This window comes from Pipistrellus kuhlii, unplaced genomic scaffold (genome assembly GCF_014108245.1).
Source record: "Pipistrellus kuhlii isolate mPipKuh1 unplaced genomic scaffold, mPipKuh1.p scaffold_m20_p_2, whole genome shotgun sequence".
NCBI classification, from domain to species: domain Eukaryota; kingdom Metazoa; phylum Chordata; class Mammalia; order Chiroptera; family Vespertilionidae; genus Pipistrellus; species Pipistrellus kuhlii.
Window position 1 is genome coordinate 64371396 of NW_023425515.1, and position 22891 is coordinate 64394286.

At 38.2% G+C, this 22891-nt stretch overlaps 1 protein-coding gene across 1 annotated transcript in view; it reads left to right on the top strand.

Annotated features, from left to right (window-relative positions):
- Positions 1-22891, top strand: part of LOC118722953 (leukocyte surface antigen CD47-like) — a 59767-nt gene that overhangs the window by 21869 nt on the left and 15007 nt on the right. The window contains exon 3 of the mRNA XM_036445113.2: positions 15141-15227. Coding sequence (XP_036301006.2) covers positions 15141-15227 — 87 coding nt within the window. The remainder of the gene's footprint in view (positions 1-15140; positions 15228-22891) is intronic.

The following is a 22891-nucleotide window of genomic DNA, read 5'->3' on the forward strand; positions in this document are numbered from 1 at the left end:
TATTCTGACAAGTGGTTTTACTGGATCAAATGGCAGTTCCATTTGTAAATTTTTGAGGAAACGCCATACTGTTTCTCACAATGGCTGCAACAGTCTGCATTTCCATCAGCAGTAAAGTATGCCTCCTTTTTCTCCACATCCTCTACAGCACTTGTCATTTGTTGATTTGTTGATGATAGCTATTCTGACAGGTGTGAGGTAGTACCTTATTGTTTTGATTTGCATCTCTCAGATGATTAGTGACTTTGAGCATGTTTTCATATATCTTGGCTTTCTGAATGTCCTCTTTTGAAAAGTATCTAGTTAGGTCCTTTGACCATTTTTTCATTGGGTTATCTTTGTTTTGTTAAATTGTATGAGTTCCCTTTAAATTTTGGAGATTAAACCTTTATTGAAAATAACATTGGCAAATATGTTCTCCCATGCAGTGGGTTTTCATGTTGTTTTGTTGATGATTTCTCTTGCTGTGCAGAAGCTTTTTATTTTAATGTAGTCCCATTTGTTTATTTTCCCTGTAGTCTCTCTTGTCCTAGGATCTGTGTCTGTAAAGATATTGTCACCACATATGTCTGCAATTTTCATGTCTATGGAGTCTTGTAGGATTTTTATGATTTCCTACTTTACGTTCAAGTCCTTTAGCCATTTTGAGTTTGTTTTTGTGTAAGTTGGTTGATCTAGTTTCATTTTTTGCATGTTTCTGACCAAATTTTTCAGCACAATTTGTAAAAGAGGGTGTTTTGACTCCATGGTATTCCCTTGCCTCTTCTGTCAAATATTAATTGAGTATACTAACTTGGGTCCATTTATGGGTCCTCTATTCTGTTTCATTGGTCTATATGTCTGTTCTTGTGCCAGAACCAGACAGTTTTGAGAACTGTGGCTTGGTAATTTAGTTTGATGTCTGTATTGTGATCCCTCCAACTTTGTTCTTCTTAGGATAGCCTTGGCTATTTGGGGTCCTTTTTGTTCCAGATGAATTTTTGGAGCATTTGTTCTAGATCTTTGAAAAATTTCATTGGCATTTAATAGGTATTGTATTGAACCAATAGATTGCGTTAGGTAGTATGGACATTTTAATAATGTTCATTCTACCAATCCATGAACCTGGTATATTCTTCCACTTGTTTATGTCTTCCTCTATCTCTTTTTTCAGCATCCTATCATTTTCTAAGTATAGGTCTTTTACATCATTGGTTAAGTGTATTCCTAGGTATCTTAAATTTTTTTTGGTGCAATTGTAAATGGGATTTTTTTTTTTCATTTCTCTTTCTGTGAGTTCATTATCAGTGTATAAAAAGGCCATAGTTATCTGGACATTAATTTTGTATCCTAATACATTGCCAAATTCATTTATTAGGTCTAGTAGTTTTTTGATAGAGTCTTTGTGGTTTTCTATGTATAATATTCTCTCATCTGCCAATAAGAAGAGTTTTACTTCTTCTTTTACAATTTGGATCTCTTTTATTTATTCTTCTTGCCTGATTGCTATGGCAAGTACCTCTAATACTATCTTGAACAGGAATGGTAAAAGTGGGCATCCTTGTCTTGTTCCTGTTCTTAGGGGAGATGAGTTTAGTTTTTGCCCATTGAGTATGATGTTGGCTGTAGGTTTGTCATATGGAGATTTTATTATGTTGAGTTATGATCCCTCTATTCCCACTTTGCTAAGAGTTTTTGTCAAGAAAGGGTGTTGGATACTGTCAAATGATTTTTCTGCATCAATTGTATGATTTATGATTAAATGATTTTTGTCTCTCACTTGGTATATGTGATGTGTCACATTTATTGATTTGCAGATATTGTACTATCCTTGCATTTCCAGAACGAATCCCACTTGGTCATGGTGTATGATCTTTCTAATGTATTGCTGAATCTGATTTACTAGAATTTTGTTGAGGATTTAGGAATCTATTTAACCAAGGATATTGGCCTGTAGTGTTTTTTTGTTGTGTCTTTATCTGGTTTTGTGATTAGGGTAATGCTGGCTTCATAGGAAGAACTTGAAAGTGTGCCTTCTTCTTGAATTTTTTGGAATAGTCTGATAAGGATAGGTTTTAGTTATTCCTTGGATACTTGGTAGAACTCCCTTGTAAAGCCTTCCAGAACAGAGCTTTTGTTTGCTGGAAGATTTTTTTAAAATAAATTGTTATTGTTCAGCTTATTATAGTTGTTCCTCTTTTTTCCTCCATAGCTCCCTTTCACCTAGTTCCCACCTCACAGCCAGGCCTTACACCCCCCATTGTCCTTTTCCATAGGTGTATGATTTTTTCCAGTCACCTCCTGCTCCCCCCACACTCCCTTCCCACAGAGAATTGTCAATCCACTTCCTTTCTATGTCCCTGATTCTATTATATTCACCAGTTAATTGTTTGTCTGATTTTTTCACTTGATTTTTAGATTCACTTGTTGATAATATGTATTTATAGTTACTTTGTTGTTCACAGTTTTTGTCTTTACCTTTTTCTTCTTCCTCTTATTAAATAATACCCTTCAGCATCTCATGTAATACTGGCTTGGTGGTGATGAACTCCTTTAGCTTTTTCTTATCTGTGAAGGTCTTTATCTTACCTTCAATTCTAAATGATAACTTTACTGGGTAGAGTAATCTTGGTCATAGTTTCTTGATATTCATCACTTTGAATATTTTTTGCCACTTTCTTCTGGCTTGCATAGTTTCTATTGAAAAATCAGCTGACAGTGGTATGGGTATTCCTTTATAGGTAACTAGCTGTTTTTCTCTTGCTGATTTTAATATTCTCTCTTTGTCTTTTGCCCTTGGCATCTTAATTATGATGTGTTTTGATGTGGTCCTCTTTGGATTTCTTTTGTTTAGGGTTCTGTTCACATCCTAGACTTGTAAGTCTATTTCTTTCACCAGGTAGGGGCATTTTTCTGTCATTATTTCTTCAAATAGGTTTTCAATATCTTGTTTTCTCTCTTCTTCTGGTACCCCTATAATTCGGATGTTGGTACACTTGAAGTTCTCCCAGAGGCTCTTTGCACTATCTTTATATTTTTGGGTCCTTTTTCCATTTTGCTTTTCTGGTTGGGTATTTTTTGCTTCTTTGTATTTCAAATCTTTGACTTAATTCTTGGGATCCTTTGGTCTGCTTTTGGATCTCGGTATATTATTCTTTATTTCATTCAGTGTATGCTTCATTTCTAATTGGTCCTTTTTCATATCCTTGAGGGTCTCACTGTATTTCTCAGAGGTTTCTAGAAGAATCTTGAGTAACCTTATAACCATGGTTTTAAACTCTATATCTAGTAGTTTGCTTTTCTCCATTTCTTTCATTTGTGACCTGTTTCTTTGTCTCTGCATTTTGGCTGCTTCCCTGTGTTGATAGAGTTCTGGATGTTCTATAGGGCCTACTGGCTCAGTCTCCCTAATTACCTGAGGTGGACATGCTTGGTGTACCCTTTTGTAGGTTGTGTTCACAGTCTTGTTATAGTTAAGCCTTGATTGCTGTTGGTATCACTTGATTGCTGTTGGTATCACTGACCTCCAGGCCATTTGGCTGAGGGTACTAGTTGTGTCTACAAGAGGGAACCTTCTGTGCCGGAAACACTGTTATGGGGCAGGGCTTGCTTCAGTGAGGCTTTGGTGGTCTTCGAGTCTGCCCCCTGATGTGTCTCTTATGGATGTAGAGAGTTGTATCTGGATGGTCTCACTCTGACCACTGGGTACACTGGCTGTTGGATCTCCAAGGAGGTGCAAAGTCAGTCACTGCCTGAGGTCACCCAACAGGAGCTACAGAGAGATCTGAAGATTCCTCTTCTTTGTTTGGGATTTGGAGGGGCCCAGATGAGGCCCAGCTGTGAAGCAATGCAAGCTGCTGTGGAGCCTTGGGTCTTTCTTTGGAAGCTCTTGGCCTCTCTGACCCAGCTGCAGTTTGTTAGATTGCAAAAGGCAAAGCCATTCATATGCAAAAGCCTCTGCATACAGCTTGGGTGGGGTTGTAAATTGGGTGGAGCAGGGTCTGGGGGAATTACCAGGATGGAGCAAATAGCAATGGCTAGCCATCATTCCTGCCCAGAAGAGGCCCCCCAGGTTTCTGTGTCCTGCAATACAGTGCAGGAACAATGTTCACTATAAGTACCTCTGAGAGAATGAAACCCCTGGATTTTGGCCCAATGCTAGACAGTCCAGTTTCTCTCCATATGATATATGAATCTGGATCCCCAGAATCTTACCCAGAAATGGAATTCAGAGTAGTTGGGAGCATGTATCTCCCAGGAAATTGAAAAAGACAACAGTGTATCCAGTAGCTGGCCCCTTTTGCATGTGCCTCTGTACCTCCACACTTCCACACCTCCACACCTCTTACTGGACTAAACGCCTTTCTCTTTCCTTCTAGTTGTAGAATTTCCACTCAGGCAGGCTTCTGTGGTTATGGATGATATTCATTTTGTCTATAGTTGTAATTTTGATGTGGTTGTACTCAGCAGCAAGTTCAGGTGTTTACCTTTGCCACCATCTTGGTTGTCCCCTTACTGGAAGATTTTTGATTGCTGTTTCAATTCCTTTGGCTGTTATTGACCTATTCAGCTTGTTTTTTGTTCCACTTGGTTGAGTTTTGGGAGCTTGTATTTTTCTAGGAATATGTCCATTTCATCTAGGTTGTCCATTTTGTTGGAATAGAGTTGTTCATAGTATTTTTTTCATAATCATTTGTATTTCATGGGATTGGTTGTTACTTCACCTCTTTCATTTCTGATTTTGTTTATTTGGGTCCTCTCTCTTTAATTCTTGGTACGTCTGGCTTGTTTATTTATTTTTTTTCAAAGAACAGCTCTTGGTTCTGTTGACCTTTTGAATTATTCTTTTGGTCTCTCTTTTACTTATCTCCACTATAATCTTTATTATTTCCTTCCTTTTGCTTATGGTGGGATTTTCTTGTTGCTCTCTTTCTAATTCTTAGAGATATAGGGTTAGGTAATTTATTCCCTTTTTCTTTTTTCTTTTTGCTGTAGGCTTGTAGAGCTATGAAATTCCCTCTTAAGACTGCTTTTATTGTGTCACATAGATTTTGGATTGTTGTGTTTTCATTGTCATTTTTTGCCATGATACTTTTTATTTCTTCTTTGATCTCTCTGGTAATCCAGTCATTGTTTAATAGCATTCTATTTAGTCTCCAAGTGTTTGATTTTTAATTTTTTTATTGTAGTTGATTTCTAGTTCTATGCCATTGTAATCTGAGAATATGCTTGATATGATTTCTATCTTCTTGAACTTGAAGAGACTTTGCCTGTAATCCAATATTTGGTCTATTTTTGAAAATAACCCATATGCACTTGAGAAGAATGTATATTCTGTGGCTTTGTGGTGAAATATTCTGAAGATGTCAATTAATTCCATCTGATCTAGTGTGTCATTTAGGATTGATGTTTCTTTGCTTATTTTTTGTTTAGAGGATTTGTCTAATGGTTATAGTGGGGTATTAAAGTCCCCTACTATGCTGTCAATCTCTCCCTTGATATCCTCCAGAAGTATTTTTATGCATTTGGGTGCTCCTGTATTAGTTGCACATATGTTTATCAGTGTTATTTCTTCTTGTTTGATTTCTCTCTTTAGTATTATGAAGTGGTCTTCATTGTCTCTTGTTATGTCCTTCACTTTGAGATGTAATTTGTCAGATGTATGTATTGCTATCCCAGTTTTTGTTTCCGTTCTATTTGCTTGATAAACCTTTTTCCATCCCTTCATCATTGGTATGTGTGAGTTCTTTTTTCTGAGCTGGGATTCCTATAGACAGCAGATATATGGTTCATGTTTTCTTATACATTCAGCCACCCTATGTCTTTAATTGGGGCATTTAATTCCATTTATATTTAAAGTTATTATTGATAGGTAGTTATTTGTTCCCATTTTTATTCTTTATGACTGTGTTCTGTCTTTGATTTCTATTTCTTATTTTTACAGCAGACCCTTTAGCATTTCTTGAACTGCTGGTTTGGTGGTAATAAACTCCCTTAGTCCTTTTTGTCTGTGAAGCTCCTGATTTCACCCTCAATTTTGATTGATAGCCTTGAAGGATACAGTATTCTTGGGTTCAGATCCTTCCTTTGCATGATTTTGTACATTTCATCCATTCCCTCTGGCCTGATGTGTTTCTTTTGCAAAATCAGTCACTGATCTTATGGGGAATCCTTTATAGGTAATTTTCTGTCTCAATCTGGCCACTTTTAATATTCTTAATTTGTTGGTGGTATTTGCCAATTTAATTATAATGTGCATTGGTATCAGTCTTTTGGGTTTCATTTTGTTTGGGACTCTGTGAGCTTCTTGGATTTGTGTGATTTTTTTCTTATCTATATCAGGGAAGTTTTCTGTCATTATTTCTTCAAAGAGGTTTTCTATTCCTTGCTCAGTTTTCTTTCCTTCTGGCACCCCTATTCTAATATTGTTTTGTTTTATATTGTCCCAAAGTTCCCTTAGGCTCTCCTCCTGCTTTTTAATTTTTATTTATTTTTTAACTAGATGTTTTAACATCACATAATGAAAAGGGACAGGTAGCATTTATTCTCAGGATTTTTGAACATTATCCAGTTCATATTTTACTATGCATCCTAGCAGTTAACTCAATGGGCATATACCAAATGCTATGTTCCTAGAATAATAGCATGTTATGACCCTGAGTTTTAGTCCCAATTTATATACAAGAAAGAAATTGTAAGAATAAACTATTAAAGTTGATATGGATATTTGATAGAGCTTTGAATTTTCGAGAAAATCCAATTAACTACTTAGATAGAATAATTAATAAATGGCTGAAAAATAAAGGACAAGAATTGCAATTTCCCCACAATCTTGCACATTTTAGGTGAAGGATGAGTGATTGCAATTACCTCCCCAACCCTGTTTCATAAGACAAGTGGTAGTTTATTATTTTGAGAAGTGTTTAGTAGAATAAAGCCTTTTACCAGAAATATCTGCTCTTGATTTCAACTGCTTCTTAGCTTTATTTTGAGTGATTTATGGTTTTTAGGTAGAAGGAATACCTGTAATATGCATTTGGAAATTGTTATTCTGTAGTTTCAATAAAATATGGGAGTGAGAAAATGATTTTCAATTGCATATATCTCTTTATACCATTTGCATACCAAATGTCCATTGCATTCTGTATTTTGTAATGGGATATAGCCAGAAAATATTTTTTTTTATTAGCATTCTGACTCCCATCTTAGAGGAAAGATGTGATGTGATCCATCTGATTTACTTTTTATATTAAAGTAGAGTATATCTCATGACATTGCTTGCAAATGCAACCTAAAGATACATATAAACTTCACTAGCGGCCCAGTGTACAAAATTCATGCACAGGCAAGTGTGTGTGTGTCTCTTAGCCCAGCCTGCACCCTCTCCAATCTGGGACACCTCAAGGGATGTTCAACTGACCATTTTGGGCCTAAACAGGCAGTTGGACATCCCTCTCACAATCCAGAACTGCTGGCTCTCAACCACTCACATGTCTTCCTGCTTTATTGTCCCTAACTGCTTCTGCCTGCTGGCCTAATCACCCCATAACCACTCCCCTGCCAGCCTGATCAATGCCTAACTGCTTCTCTGCTAATCTGATTGCTCCTAACTTCTCTCCCCCACAGGCCTGGTCACCCCCAACTGCCCTCCCCTGCATGTCTGTTCACCCCTAACTACCCTGCCCTGCAGGCCTGGTCCCCCCAAACTTCCCTCCCCTACAAGCCTGACCCTCTACTTCCCTCCCCTGCAGGCCTAGCCCCCCCTAAATGTCCTCCCCTATAGGCCTGGTTGCTCCTAATTGCACTCTCCTAAAGGTATGGCCACCCCTAACTATCCTCCCCTGCTGGCCTGATTGCCTCTAACTGCTCTCCCCTACTGGCCTGGTTGTCCCCAACTGCCCCCCTCTACAGTTTTGGTCTCCTCCAACTTTCCTCCACTTTAGGCCTGGGTCCCTCCCAAAGTGTCCTCCCCTGCAGGCCTGATCACGCACAACTGCCCTCCCCAGCTGGCCATCTTGTGGCAGTCATTTTTTGTCTACATGGGGGCGTCCATCTTTGACCACATGCAGGTGGTCATCTTGTGTGCTAGAGTGATGGTTAATTTGCATATTGCCTCTTTATTACTTAGGATATGGGTTCAGCAAGTTCTGTTTGGAGGCAGTACATAGAAGTTGAAACTGAATATAATATTAGGTTTGATTTTCTGTTCAAAAACTTTCCATGGTAAGAATAAGAATTTTCTACATACATTGGTGAGCAGCAATGATGACTTCAAAGCTTCTGATGCCAAAATACTATACCTGCATGATCCAACATAGGTTGCTGAATTAATTTCCAATACTCTTGGTAATATATACTTTGTATTTCTGGGAATGAATAAGGAAAAGCTACAATGGTATCTACCATCAAGTTCATAACTTGTTTCACTTTTTAATCTGGCCTGCCTATTCTCTGTAACTGTACTGCTTACTTAAGGGGACAATTGACACATTGCTCTTTTATCATAAGGATTTTTAATATCCCCCTAAGACCTTACCCTATAGAACTCTATAATGAAATGAAACTATTTTATTTTTCTTTTCCAGTTAAAACTCAGCTAATACTTACTACAATTAAATCTGCAGACTACAACAATTGCAATGATACAATTCTCATACCATGCTTATCCACTAATGTGGAGGCACTGAGCCTGAAAGAATTGTTTGTAGAGTGGAAATTCAGAGATAACCAAATTTTCGTTTTTGATGGAGAAAAAAATAAAACCAAGCACTTCAGAAAATTTTCAAGTGCACACATCATACCAAAGGCACTACTAAAAGGCAATGCCTCTTTGATTATACACAAGAGCCAAGCTGTCCCAGGAAACTACAGTTGTGAAATAATGGAATTATCGAGAGGAGTTATAACCACCATAGTACTAAAATATCATGATGGTAAGAATTTCATAATTTTCCCTTTTATTTGTCCTGAAGTAATCCTATTAGAAATGTGGCACAATGGGGCTAGGATCTCCTTTGAATCAAAAAGTAGGTTATGACTAATAAATGTTTATATAACATTTAGCAGCTTTAAGATAATTTGTTTTACATGTTCTTCTACTTTTCATAATAAATCTTTGCTGTGCTATTTGGGTATTGTCATGTTCTCAAACTTTTAAGAACTATTCTTCTGGTGTAGAGGTCCAGGTATCACTTAACCTGCATTTCTGTTTGCTGCTATCAAAAGTGATATCTTTCATGTGATTAATTTTCCATGATCTTTCCAATGATGTACCATTTTTTATTATCTGCACTTTGGTCAAGGGCTGACAAATCCCAGCCATGTTCTAGCAAGAAAGGATAGATTAGAAGGAGAATCACAAAATCCAAAATCAGGTCATAATGAGGTTTCCTGCTTTAGTACTTGTTCTTTTTGTTGGTCAACATAAAGGAGAGGTAGGTATCCAATAGAATTAATTTAAATTCAGCCTTGGTTATAGGGCCATGACTGTGCCCTTTCTTCACAGACTTGGGTGGTAAGTTGCATAAAGCAGTAAAGCTAGCTGAGGTAAACAATCTGCTTTCTTTTCTAGTCCTTACCATGACAGCTGATTATTCTAACCATATACAGGTGCATACTGATGTTCTATTTTGAAAGCTCTATGTAGAACCAATAGACACATTACTGCTCTCAGAATTAGACAAGCCTTTGAGAGCCTCTGCTTTAGATGAGATCAGACCATTCAGTTGAACCAACTATTTGCCTTCTTTTCTTCTAGCATTTCCAATTATGAAATGTCTATTACCAGACTGGGAATGCAGTGTTAATTCTGATGGAGTATTTTGACATTGCTTAGAATTAGGAACCAGGACATATAATTCTGCAACTTAACTGTTTGCCTCCATTGAACTTGACAAGTTACTTCACTGGGTCCAAGATATGTCATCTCTACATGGGGATGAAAAGAGATTCCTGATTTTACGTATTCTCCAGTCTAATAAGCATCATGAGATCCCTTGTGTACCAGTCCTTTGTAAACCAAAGTACTTTACAAATGTTATTTAATATAAAATAATTCGCCATTTTCCATTTTATATTTAATTATTTGTATTGGCATCAATGATGGTTGTATTAATACCTTTCTATCTGATTAGGACTTCTATTAGAACATCTTATTTTTCAGAATTTTATTACTCATGTCAGTTATTTGTATTCTTTATTTAGGGTTTTAAACCTTTTCTTCCCTTTGCTGTTCCATCAGAAAGCAGTAGGCAAAAGAGAGAACAAATTAGATAATTTTATTACTAATAGAGTTTAAATAAGTATTTATAGAAGATAAGGTTGTGGTCAACAGTTGGTAGAGTGACATTTTTGGACTACCCTTATTTATTAATTATATGCAAGAGTTATTCAAGTTATGGCTTATCCAGGTGAATTTTATTTGAATTTAATTAACAGCACTAATTCTATTTAAGTGCTTCAGCTTTTCATTTTTGTATATTACAACAAATAATGCAGTACAATTAGTACTTCCTGTATTCTGTAGGAAATCAATTCTTTAAGCATAAGTTATGAAACTGTCCAAGAAGCATGCTACCATCATAGTAAGGCCATCTTGGCTTTTAAATAACCTTGAGAGAAAAGAAACACATATAGGCAATCAGTAACACTAAAATGAATTAATGAATATATGCAATTGGACGACATCCTTAGGGAAATAAAATGTAATTGTTCAATCCCTCTCTTCCACCAGGGTGAAATCCATTGCAGAACAAAGTTTATTTCTCTCTCTATGGACAAGAGTAATTTGTATTACTGTCTGAGTTCTACAGCTTATACAACACAGTGAAAGGCACAGGCCCCTACAAAACCAGATATTCCCAAAGAATTTGTCAGACAATGTCCAGATCCCCACTGAAAGGACACTAGTTAATCCTCTTGTCAACTTCAAAACTGTGCACTTTATTTTCTGACTCTCCTCTTTTCTAATTCCAACATCTCAACTACTTTCTTCTCTCCTATTTGTGCACCTTTGCCCCCTCCCCTTAATGCTTCTGTCCCAGGGGAAATGATTCAGAACTCCAAGATGTTGAAAAACTCAATTGGAAGTTTAGGTTTTGCCTGAGGCTTCCTACTATTGGGATTGCTAGAAATGTAGAGAACTGGGAATAAGGGATCTTGTGAACCACAAGCTTGGTTAAGACTGCATGTTCCCAGAAACTTAACAATTTGCACCTCCCAGTCAGAGAAGGTTTAGATCATTGCATAAAAATGCTGTTTTGCCCAGTTTTTAGAGTTTTACCTGCATATGTGTGGCACAGCATTGCTAAGAGGGCACTTGTCCATGTAGTTGCTCCTTCGATGCTTACCACAACTCTGTGAAGTAGTTCTGTGTTGATTTCTGATCCTCTTAGTAGCAGAGAGTAAACCAAAGCACAGAAAAGTTTCATGAATTGCTTAAGGTCACATCCTGACAAGGGACATGTAGCATTTTTTCTCAGGTTTTCTGAACATTGTTTAGTTCCTATTTCAGTATGCATCCTAGCATTCAACTCAATGAGAATTTATCAAATACTATGTTCATCCTATCTAATAAAAGAGTAATATGCAAATTAAACATCACTCCACTCAAGCCAAGCCCACCAGCCATGCCCACCATTCAATCAGAGCGAGTATGCAAATTAACCCAAACCAAGATGGCTGCAGCCACAGAGAGTAGTTGAGAGGCTTGGGTTTCCCTACAACAGAAGCCAAGCTTTCCACCTGCCCTTACTGGCCTAGGCCTCCACTTAAGGTTTTGATTATAGAAGATACATGAAACCAAACAAAAATGTTGGCAGCTGGTGTGAGCAGGGGGCTTTGCTCTGTTCCAGGCTACATAGTTTCAACTGTAGAAGGTAAATAAATTCCAGATACCAGGGCCTCTACTTGGGTCACCAGGGGGTGTGGTTGGCCTGCAAACCACCACAGGCCCTGGGCTCAGGCTGCCCCACACCCTAAGGGAACCCCTACCCTTCAGGGCAAACCAGCTAGCCCCCACCCTTGCACCAGGCCTCTCTCTATCCCATCTAATAAAAGAGTAATATGAAGATTGACCATCACTCCAACATACAATATAGTTGCCCCCATATGGTCAAAGATCCTGCCCCTTTGTGGACACAAAATGGCCACAACAAGATGGCCAGCAGGGGAGGACAGTTGGGAGGGGCCAGGCCTACAAAGGAGGGCAGTTGAAAGGGACCAGATCTGCAAGGAAGGGCAGTTGGAGACAATCAACCCTGTAGGCGAGGGCAGTTAGGGGTGGCCAGCTGGTAGAGGAGGGAAGTTGGGGGCAAACAGGCTGGCAGGGGATCAGTTAGACATCAATCAGACTGGCATGGGAGTGGTTAGGGGGTAATCAGGCTGGCAGGTAGAAGCATTTAGAGGCAATCAGGAAGACAGGCAGTTGAGCAGTTGGGAGCCAGCAATCCTGGATTGTGAGACGGATATCCAACCTATCCCGGGCCTAAATGGGCAGTTGGAGATTCCTCAAGTGGTCTCAGATTGGAGAGGGTGCAGGCTGGGCTGAGGGACACCCCCCCCCCCATGCACAAATTTCATGCACCGGGCCTCTAGTGTTATATAAAAGAATTTAATCTGTTGAGACTGGATTTTATTTTCAGTCAAGACAATTCCCTTGATATCTATTCATACAACAGCATCATGTAGCAATCTCTTTTTATCTTCTCTCCCTCTCTCTCTCTCTCTCTCTCTCTCTCTCTCTCTCTCTCTCTCTCTCTCTCTCTCTCTCTTGCTATCTCTATCTCTCTTTCTCAGTAATATTCAATGCTATTATTATGTCACACCTTGTTGAACTGTCCACATGATACAACACATTTTGGTTATTTCAGTTGTTTTGTGCTATTGCTCATGACATTTCTATGATATACAGTTTTGTTGGTTTTTTATTTTTTTTTTTTTTTTTTTTTTTTTTTTTTTTTGTGTGTGTGTGTGTGTGTGTGTGTACATAGCCTTCATTCACCTGGATAAATGCATAGAAAAGTACAACTCCTGGATTGTATGTATGTATAGGCTTAGATTCTGAAGAAACTACCAAACTGTATTCCAGAGTGGTTGTATTATACCATTTTACATTCCCATCAGCAACATATGAATGATGTAATTCCCCACATCCTTGCCAATATCTGGAGTTGTCATAGTTTTCCCGATTTTTTAAGGTAAAAAAGGAAACTCCTGTGCCCGAAATGGTTAATTGAAGCAGTGTTCTTGCAAATTTATTTTGATGAATTTACCCATCATGGTGAAACCTGGGTATTTAGGCACTGGAATCCATTTTTACTATGTTGTGTTTTTGTTTTTTTCAAATATAGACATAAATGAAAACTAGAAATTGCTTACTAGAGCATTCTACCTAGTAGAATGTGGATTAATGGTGGCCCATCTTTGTTCCCATTTGGGGTGTGTGTGAAGGAGTATCAAGATCCAGTTTGAGTCATACATATTTAAGATCCTTAATTCATTGTATCTCCATTTTTCCCCCAATATTAAGGAGGGGTTCATAATTCTTCATATAATCATTATAAGGGTTGAGAAGTCAATGTTTTAAAACCAAATAATAAAGTGAGTAGAAGAAAAGAAGTTGATTAAAAATAGTCATTAGATTATAGAGCTTTGACTAGATCCTTCAGGCATATGGAAACGTAAGCATAATTCAGAACTTTTTTTTATATAGGATTTTAGGCTGAATGGAAATGGGCTTTCTTTGGTATAGGAAGATGTTCAGTAATTCAGTTGGAAATTAAAGTGGCATTGATTCTGGGTACTTGAAAATTCAGTCTCTTGGTGGATCTGCAACCAAGAGAGCATCAAAAAAACCTGTTTTCTATTCACTCACTAAACTGTCCTATGACTATTTCAACCACCAATAGTAAACCTACTGAGTCTCTGCCATGTACAGGGCAAAATGCTGGAATCTAGGAAGCTACTCTCTCAAAGATAAGAAATAATAGCGTTATATTCTGGGGATGATTGTGAATATTTACCAGAGTTGAGCATTATAAGCTTAACCCAAGAAATGTGTGATTGCATTGGAGTGAGAAAGCCCACAAGGATCCTCATATACAGATGCAGCGGAGGATTTGAAAGGGATAATTTCAGAGCAACATCAGTGCTTACCTTATGCACATTCAGAGTGTTCCTCTCCCAGCATGTCCTCCAGTATAGGCAAACTCTGAAATGCTTTCAGTGCATATACCTGGCTTTATTGTTACAAAAGGAATTTCATAGATAAAAATATGGCCTTAAGCATTGATCAGATGGAATTAAACATAATTTTTAAAAGTTCTCAGAAAATTTCACTGGAAGTCTTAATATCACAATTTCCTTTCTAGAGGATGGGTAGCTGCATTTTCATTGTTTGGGTAACACGTGTTCCATTTGATAGAAGCTTCCTTACTACCTAAAGCTTTTCATGTTACTTTTTGTCAATAGTCATTTTAGGAATAGTTATTTATGAATTCATCAGAAAATCTAAGGCTCACATCTGTCTTAGGTCACGGTAAAATCAAGTGTAAGGTACCCAGTTGCATTAGTTCCTCACTTTTGTCCCCTGAGTCAGTCTTTACAGGAAGACAACTCTTGCTTTACGGTAAATTCTTAGCACATTATACATACAGGTAATCACTATAGGAGGGCATAATACTAACTGTAGTTAATGTTCACAGAGCACTTTAAGGGGGACAAGCTTTGTTTTTAGATCTTTGCATATTTTAACTTTGTTAACAGTTAACTACAGTCCTTCAAGGTGTCATTACTTGTATACATGTAGCAAATGAAGAACTGAAAAGTGTGAGTCTATCCAAGATCACAAAGATTGTGAGTTAGAATTGTGTTTCAAACCCAGGCAGTGTGGCTCTAGAGCCCTTTTCTCAGCTCCTAGGGTATACTACCTTCTTCCATAAATCACAGCTTAGGGAAAATAAATAACTTTTTTCATTAATATTTGTTATTTAATTAAATATATTTGTAATTATTTATGTATTTACATAAGCCATGGTTTTAATTCATTATTTTAATTTTCCATCTCCACAATAAAAAACATTGTTAACCATTAACTGACTGGCCATAAATTTATGATAATTAATATTAATCATGATTTTTGTGTGTTTTTTTTTCCTTCCCAGTTTTATGGTTGTCTTCAAATGAACATACGCTTATTATTATTTTCCCAATGCTGGCTGTGCTTATGTTCTGGGGAAATGGTATTGTCAGTAAGTAGGTATTTCTATTTTCATTTATGTTTTAGTGATGAAATTGTCATGTGAAGGAGGCAATATTGGTGAAATATTCTATTTAAGTTGTATTAGGAAACGTGATAATGTTATAAATAAAAATATACCAAAAAAAAGTGTCAGTGTAGTAAGTGGATGCTACAAGGACAAACTCCCAGGACCATACTGGAATGACAACTAAAATACATAATAAATTTCTGAATAATCAACAGAAGACTCACTGGAAAGAAACCAGATAAATGAGGATGGAAAATGGAGACCTCATAGAGACTGGTAGGAGGGGTGGAGTCATGAAAGGATTGGTTGGGCTCCCACAGACTGCAACTGGAGTTATGGAGAGATATTTCAACTGTGGGATTTGCTACTAAGAACTCTGGGGTCTAAACTCCAAGCTTGGCACTCCAGCAGAGAACACCAGAACTGAGAAAGGGTATCCACATAACATATGGTTGTGAAAAGCAGCAGGGTAGCTGTCTTCCAGGGAGAAATGGCTGGAAATGCAGGTACCTTATTAAAGGGCCAATGCACAAAGTTCTCTGTGGAGCAACTCACCTTATGCTCTGGCAGAGGGTGGACAGAGTGGACTGGAACTGTGTAAGCAAAACTGATTATCAGGAGCTCTGGGGTTAGAACTCAGGAGGCAGACACCTCAGTTTCTGGCACTGAGTCATTCCCTCATGCTGCAGAAGTCATCTTTCTCATGCAGACATTTCTTATATAGGCAGCTGTGCCTGTGGAGAAGATAGTTGACCCACCCTATTGGAAAACACCTCACCTCATGGTTCAGAGTTTCTGAGGCCATTTTTGAGCATAATAATTAGCTTCCTGGTAGAAGCAATTGGCCCACCATGCTTAAAAAACAAAAGACAAAAAAAAAAAAACCTCACCAGACCCATGGATAATTGTCTGAGGGCTATTCAAGAGGCAAGCCTATCAGTCTGTTGCCAGAGATAGTCTCTGGAGGCTTTGAATATTTGCCTGAGTTAGTCAGAAACAGTGTTTGACACATCTGCAATATAGATTGAAAGGCATAGATCCACCTGATACATAGTCACAAACCCATACAGGAAGCCAAAGTAAGGAGACAAAGAAACAACCATCAATGAAATAATAAGAGAATTCTTCAGAAGAAGAGATAAGTGAAATGGAGATAAGAAATTTATCTGATATAGAGTTCAGAATAATGATGGTAAAGATGCTCAACAGCATGGTAACTATGAAAACAGATATAAAGAATGACATAGCACAAATATAGAACACATTGGAAGGAATACACAGCAAATTAGGGGAAGCCAAGAACCAACTCAGTGAATTAGAAGACAGGGTTGGGAAAAAAAAATCACTCAGAGGACTAAAAAGAAAAAAGAAAAAAGAAAAAAACACTTAAAAAACAGGAGGACAATTTAAATGAGCTATGAAACAATGTAAAATAAATAAATAAATAAATAAATAAATAAATAAATAAATAAATAAATAAATAAATAAAATAACCAATATTCAAATAGCAGAAGAGGCAAAAAAAAAAGATAGAGAATGTGTTTGAAGAAATAATGGCCTAAAATTTCCATAACTTGGTAAAGGAAAATGTCACACAAGTACAGGATGTACAGAGAACCCCAAGTAAGAAGTATCCAAATAGGCCCATGCCCAGAAACATCATCATTAAAACTTGAGGCCTGGTGCACAAAATTCATGCATAGGAAGAGGTGTGTGTCCCTCAGCCCTGCCGGCATCTTCTCCAATCTGGGACCCCTCAAGGGATGTCCAACTACACCCTCACAATCCAGGACTGCTGGCTCCCAACTGCTTACCTGCCTTCCTGCCTGGTAGCCCCTAACCACTTATGCCTGCTAGCCTGATCGACACTTAACTGCTCCCCTGATGGCCTGATTACCCCAAACTGCCCTCTTTTGCCATCCTGGTTGCCCCTAACTTTCCTCCCCTGCAGGCCTGATAACCCCCAACTGCCCTCCCCTGCTGACCCAGTCACCCCTAACTCTACTCCCCTGATGACCTGGTTGCCCCCAAACCCCTCCTCTGCAGGCCTGGTCCCCACCAACTACCCTCTCCTTCAGGCTTGGTCACCCCCAACTGCACTCATCTGAAGCTTTGGTCACACTTTACTGCCCTCCTCTGCTAGCCAGTCACCCCTAACTGCCCTTCTCTGCTGACCTGGTTGCCCATAACTGTCCTCTCCTGCTGGCCTGGTCACCTCTAACTGCCCTCCCCTGCTGGTAACTTATGGCAGCCATCTTGTGTTCAGATGGGGGCATCCACCTTTGGCCACATGGGGTTGGCCATCTTGTGTGTTGGAGTGATGGTCACTTTGAATATTACCTTTTCATTATTTAGCAGTGGTTCTCAACCTTTCTAATGCTGCGTCCCTTTAATACAGTTCCTCAGTTGTGGTGATCCACAACCATAAAATTATTTTTGTTGCTACTTCATAACTGTTATTTTGCTACTGTTATGAATCATAATTGTAAGTAACTGTATGTTCCAATGGACTTAGGAGACCCGGTTCTCAACCTATGGGTCACAGATCTTGGTGCTGCATTAGATGTAGCATGAACAATGTAGAATTGTCACTACTAAGTAGAAAAGTTGCATTGTGGTTGATGATTATACTCAACCAGGTACAGTTGATCCTCAAATAACATGGGTTAAACTATGTGAGTCTATTTATATTTGGATTTATTTCTATAATAGTATTTTCTCTTATGATTTTCTTAATAACATTTTCTATTCTCTAGCTTACTTTATTGTAAAAAAAATATAGTATATAAATACATATATCATACAAAAATATGTGATAATCAACTATTATATTATCCATGAAGATTCTGGTCGACAATAGAGTATTAGTAGTTAAGTTTTTGAGGAGTTTAAAGTCATATGTGGATTTTTTATTACATGAGATTGAGGTGTCAGCTCTCCTAACCCCTGTGTTATTCAAGGGTCAATTGTATTTCCACACCAGTTTAATAAAGGAAATGTACTAAATTAGTGAAGTTTTGAGGTGACATTCTAAAACTTTTAAACTTTTAATCTGTAAGATTTATTCCATGTCTCCCAATAGTGCACTAAAATAGTCAATCATTGGAGGCCAGTGGAACATTTATACAAGGCAAGGAATAAATAATGCTGATTTTGTTTATGTATTTTATTCTGCAAGATTTAAAACCAGTGAAAACTAGTAAAATATTATAGCAAATTGGCCTGTTGTAAATTTCATTATTTTTACTTTTATTCAGAAGTTTAAGGTGTGTATATCTAATATATATAAAAGCCTAAGTGACCATTCAACCATTCAACCGGTAGCTGTGACGTTCACTGACCAGCAGGGTCAGTGCACAGGCATGAAAACATGGGACAGACTGATAAATCTCAGAGGGAAGAGGGAAGAGGGAGAGCAGGAAGAAATTAACTAAAGATTTTATATGCATACTAGAGGCCCAGTGTACAGATTCATGCACTGATGGGGTCCCTGGGCCTAGCCTGCAGGGTCTGGACCAAATCTGTGCACCAAGCTTCAACATCTCCCAAAGGGTCCCAGATTGTGATATGGCACAAGTCAAGCCAAGGGACCCCACCAGTGCACAAATTCATGCATTGGGCCTCTAGTGATTATATGAAAATGAAAAGGGGGATGACTGGGTATATACTTCAAGACTCTTCCTCAATGGATGGCACTCTGTAAATGCTTTATGATTTCAAAGGCAATAAAAGGGGAAGCTTTTAGCTAACAGTGACAACTGTCAAGACATGTCATAACTCTCACTTCCAAAATGGTGTCTGAATTTCCTGTGGAAATTTTCTTCCAATTTTGAAAGGCCTTTTATATCAAGCAAAAGGCTGGTATAGCATCAAAACTTCATCAGTCTTCCCTGATTTAGGGAAAGCCTAGAACCCTAGTGGCAAACCCAGGCATTAAGATGTCTGTCATATAATTTTGGGTAGAGACTTGGCTTTTTTAAGATTATAAAATCATTTCAGAGTGTGATTTGTTGCATTTGGATTGACTGCAGTTTGGGGATCATGGTATGCTCATTAATAACATTATTTTCCATGGATTTAACCAGGAGTAAATCTGTTTCTAATAACCATTTTTTGATAAAATAAGATTTACATTTTTTTCTGACTTAAAACAGTAATTCATGTCACTTTAGAAAACCTTATACAATATAATAATTTACAGAAAAAATAATAATCTAGAATCCCACAACCTAGAAATAAACTATTGGTCTAGTGTAGTGAATTTTCTGCTTTCTTTTTTGTCCTTTTTCTATGTATTTTTGTTACCTTTCTTTACAAAAAGAAAAGTGATAAATGCACTCATATAGCTTATATACTTGTATATTCTGATTCTTCTCCTGTCCATGTTTTCAGAAATATTCTTATAGTTGCTTCTATGTTCTACTTCCATGGATATACTGTAATGTACTAAACTCTCATCTTGATGGCTATTAAGGATGTTTCCAGTCTTTTTTGATATAGGAAAGTAAGGCTGCTAAAGATATGTAATAATGTAAATGACAGAGATATTTTAAGGCTTTTGATACGTTCTCCCAAGTGTTTTCTAGAAATATTGCATCAATTACTACTGCAGATGAAAATACCTGACTTTCTCCACACAGTCCTGACATCTTTATAATTCTAAAATCCTTGCTAATTCAATGGATGAAAAAATATCCTGTTTTAATTTTCATTTTTGTGTTATTGAAGTGAATGTTCTTTTTTATATTTATTCTATTGGCCATATTTTAAAGAATGTGTTTATGAACCTAAATATTTTGCTGACAATATTTTATTTAGACTCATCTTAGAATAAATAACTTTGTTGTATGAGTAAGGTAAATATGTATTTGATTCACTCAGCCTGGGCTCAGATTTGAAGATGTTTATAAAAGTGACATGTGAACATTTGTAGTGTCCTTGTGCTGTGTGATGGACACATTGTAAAGTACTATCCAGCTTGGACTTGTATGTCTATTTCCTTCACCAGATCAGGGAAGTTTTTCATCACTATTCTTTCAAAAAAGTTTTCAATTTCTTGCTCTCTCTCTTCTTCTGGAACCCTCGTGTTGGGAATATTGATAAGCTAAAGTTTTCCCAGAGGCTCCTTACACTGTCCTCACTTTTCTTTTCTTTCTTTTTTTTTTTTTATTCATTTTTATTTTTGCTATTCTGATTGGATATTTTCTGCTTTCTTATCTTCCAAATCTCTGATTTGATTCTCTGTTTCATCTACTCTACTGTTAATTCCCTGTAATGTATCCTTCCTTTCAGTTATTGCATTCTTCATTTCTGATGGGTTCTTTATATCTCCATTATGTTTCCTATTTCTTTGTTGAAGTTCTCACTGAAATATTTGAGCATCCTCATAACCAATATTTTGAACTGTGCAGCTGGTAGATTGCTTGTCTGTTTTGTTTAGTCCTTTTCTGGAGTTTTGTGCTATTCTTTAGTTTGGGACATGTTCCCTTCTCTCCTCATTTTGGTAGCCTCCTGATGTTTGTTTCTATGTATTAGGCAGAGCTGCTATGTCTACCAGTCTTGGTAGAGTAGCCCTCTGTAGTAGGTGTCCTATAGGGCCCAGTGAGGCAGCATCCCCTGCCACCAAAGCTAGGCTCTCCAGGTGTGCTCCCTTGTGGGCTGTGTGCACTCTTCTGTTATAGGTGAGCCTTGATTATTGTTGGCGTGTCACTGGGAGGGATTTAACCTCAGGGCAATTAGCTGTGAGGACTGGCAGCAACCACAGCACACGATCTGCTGAGCAGGATCCAACTCCACAGAGCAGGACTCACTTCAACAGAGCTCTGGTGCCTGATGAGTCTGCCCCTTGAGTGTGTCTCTGGTGGAAGTTGTTGGGTGATGCTCCTGAAGCTGGCCACCAAATAAGCTAGCTCTAGTAGGTGCAGGTACTTTTGCCTGTGCCTTGCCCAGGGTAATCCAGCATGACAACTGCAAACAGCTGTTACCTGTGCTGGGCTTGGAGGTGTCAAGGCTGGCCACCACTAGTGCTGTACCTGCGGCCATTTAGTAAGAGGTATAGGGCACACTGAGGCCAGATGCTGCTTGTTTCGGGTTTGTGAATATTTGAGAGATTTTAGGAAGTTTGAAGCATGAGCCCGGACAAGCTGTTTGTTTAAAAAGCCACTGGAAAGGATTTGGGTGAGTCTGCAAGTTGGATGGCACTGAGTCTCAAGAAATCACCAGTGTTGGGCTAACAATGTGAGCTAGGTTGATGGAGACAGACACTGGGTGACCTGGTGGGGATAAGCCACCTCCCACCTCAGGAAGGACCTGCACAATAGAGACATCCCTCCTGATTTTTTTTTTAAACATTGATTTATTGTTCCACTTATTTATGCATTCATTGGTTGATTCTTTTTAAAAATTATATATATATATTTTATTGATTTTTTTACAGAGAGCAAGAGAGAGGGACAGAGAGCTAGAAACATCGATGAGAGAGAACCATTGATCAGCTGCCTCCTACACCACCCCCACTGGGGATGTGTCCGCAACCAAGGTACATGCCCCTGACTGGAATTGAACTGGGACCCTTCAGTCCCCAGGCCAACACTCTATCCACTGAGCCAAACAGGTTTCAGCATCCCTCCTGATTTTTATCAACTATGTGTGGGTGTGATACCAGCCCATGCCTCCTCTCTTCCCTTCCTAATATCTCCATATGGCTCTTTTATATCCTTAGTTGTAGGACTTCTGTTCAGCTAGGTTTCAGGAAGTTCTCAATAATAGTTGTTCTGAAAGTTAGTTGTAGTTTTGATGTGGTTGTGGGAGGATGTGAGTACCGTGTTTACCTATATGCCATCTTGACTGGAATTCAGGTAATATACTTTTTAGAGTGTGGTATTGAGAGGGCAGGGCAGGGCGAGGATAAAACTCCTGACTCCACTGTGGGGCAGGGCGGAGTTATCCTTGCACTGCCCTGCCCTCTCAGTACCACAGCCTAGCTCAGTCAGGGTCAGCCAAAGCAGTGACGTCACCACCGGAGTAAAACCCCAGGGCTTGGCGAAATTCGCTCTCTTCCGCCATGCTGTTGGCCAGAGCTCATGCTAGCATGGAAAAGGCTCTTTTGTTTATTGCATTGGACTCGGCTCCCTGGTGGTCTTTGGGGATCACAAAGTCTGGGCGTAATAGTATCTTATAGCCCCTAAAGTATAAATAGTAACTCTGCCTCATGACTTCTCATTATATTGGGTAGGCAACTAAGTAATTGCGGCTTTTTAAAGAAAATCAAAGACAATTTTTTCATGGAACTGAATAACTTTATTCTGTAATGTATTGCCCATTTTGATCAATGACCTTTTGCCATCTTTCAGGCAGCATCATAATCCCACGTTCAAAAAACTTCTGGTTTTTATTAACAAAAAACTGAATCAGGTACGATTTGACATCATCATCATTATTGAAATTTTTACCATTCAAGGAGTTTTGTAAAGATCGAAACAAAAAGTAATCAGATGGTGCAAGGTCAGGACTATATGGTGGATGTGGCAAAACATCCCAACCAAGCTCCATTAATTTTTGCCGAGTAACCAAAGATGTGTGTGGCCTTGCATTGTCATGATGGAATACAACACCTTTTCGATTTGTCAATTCGGGCCGCTTTTCTT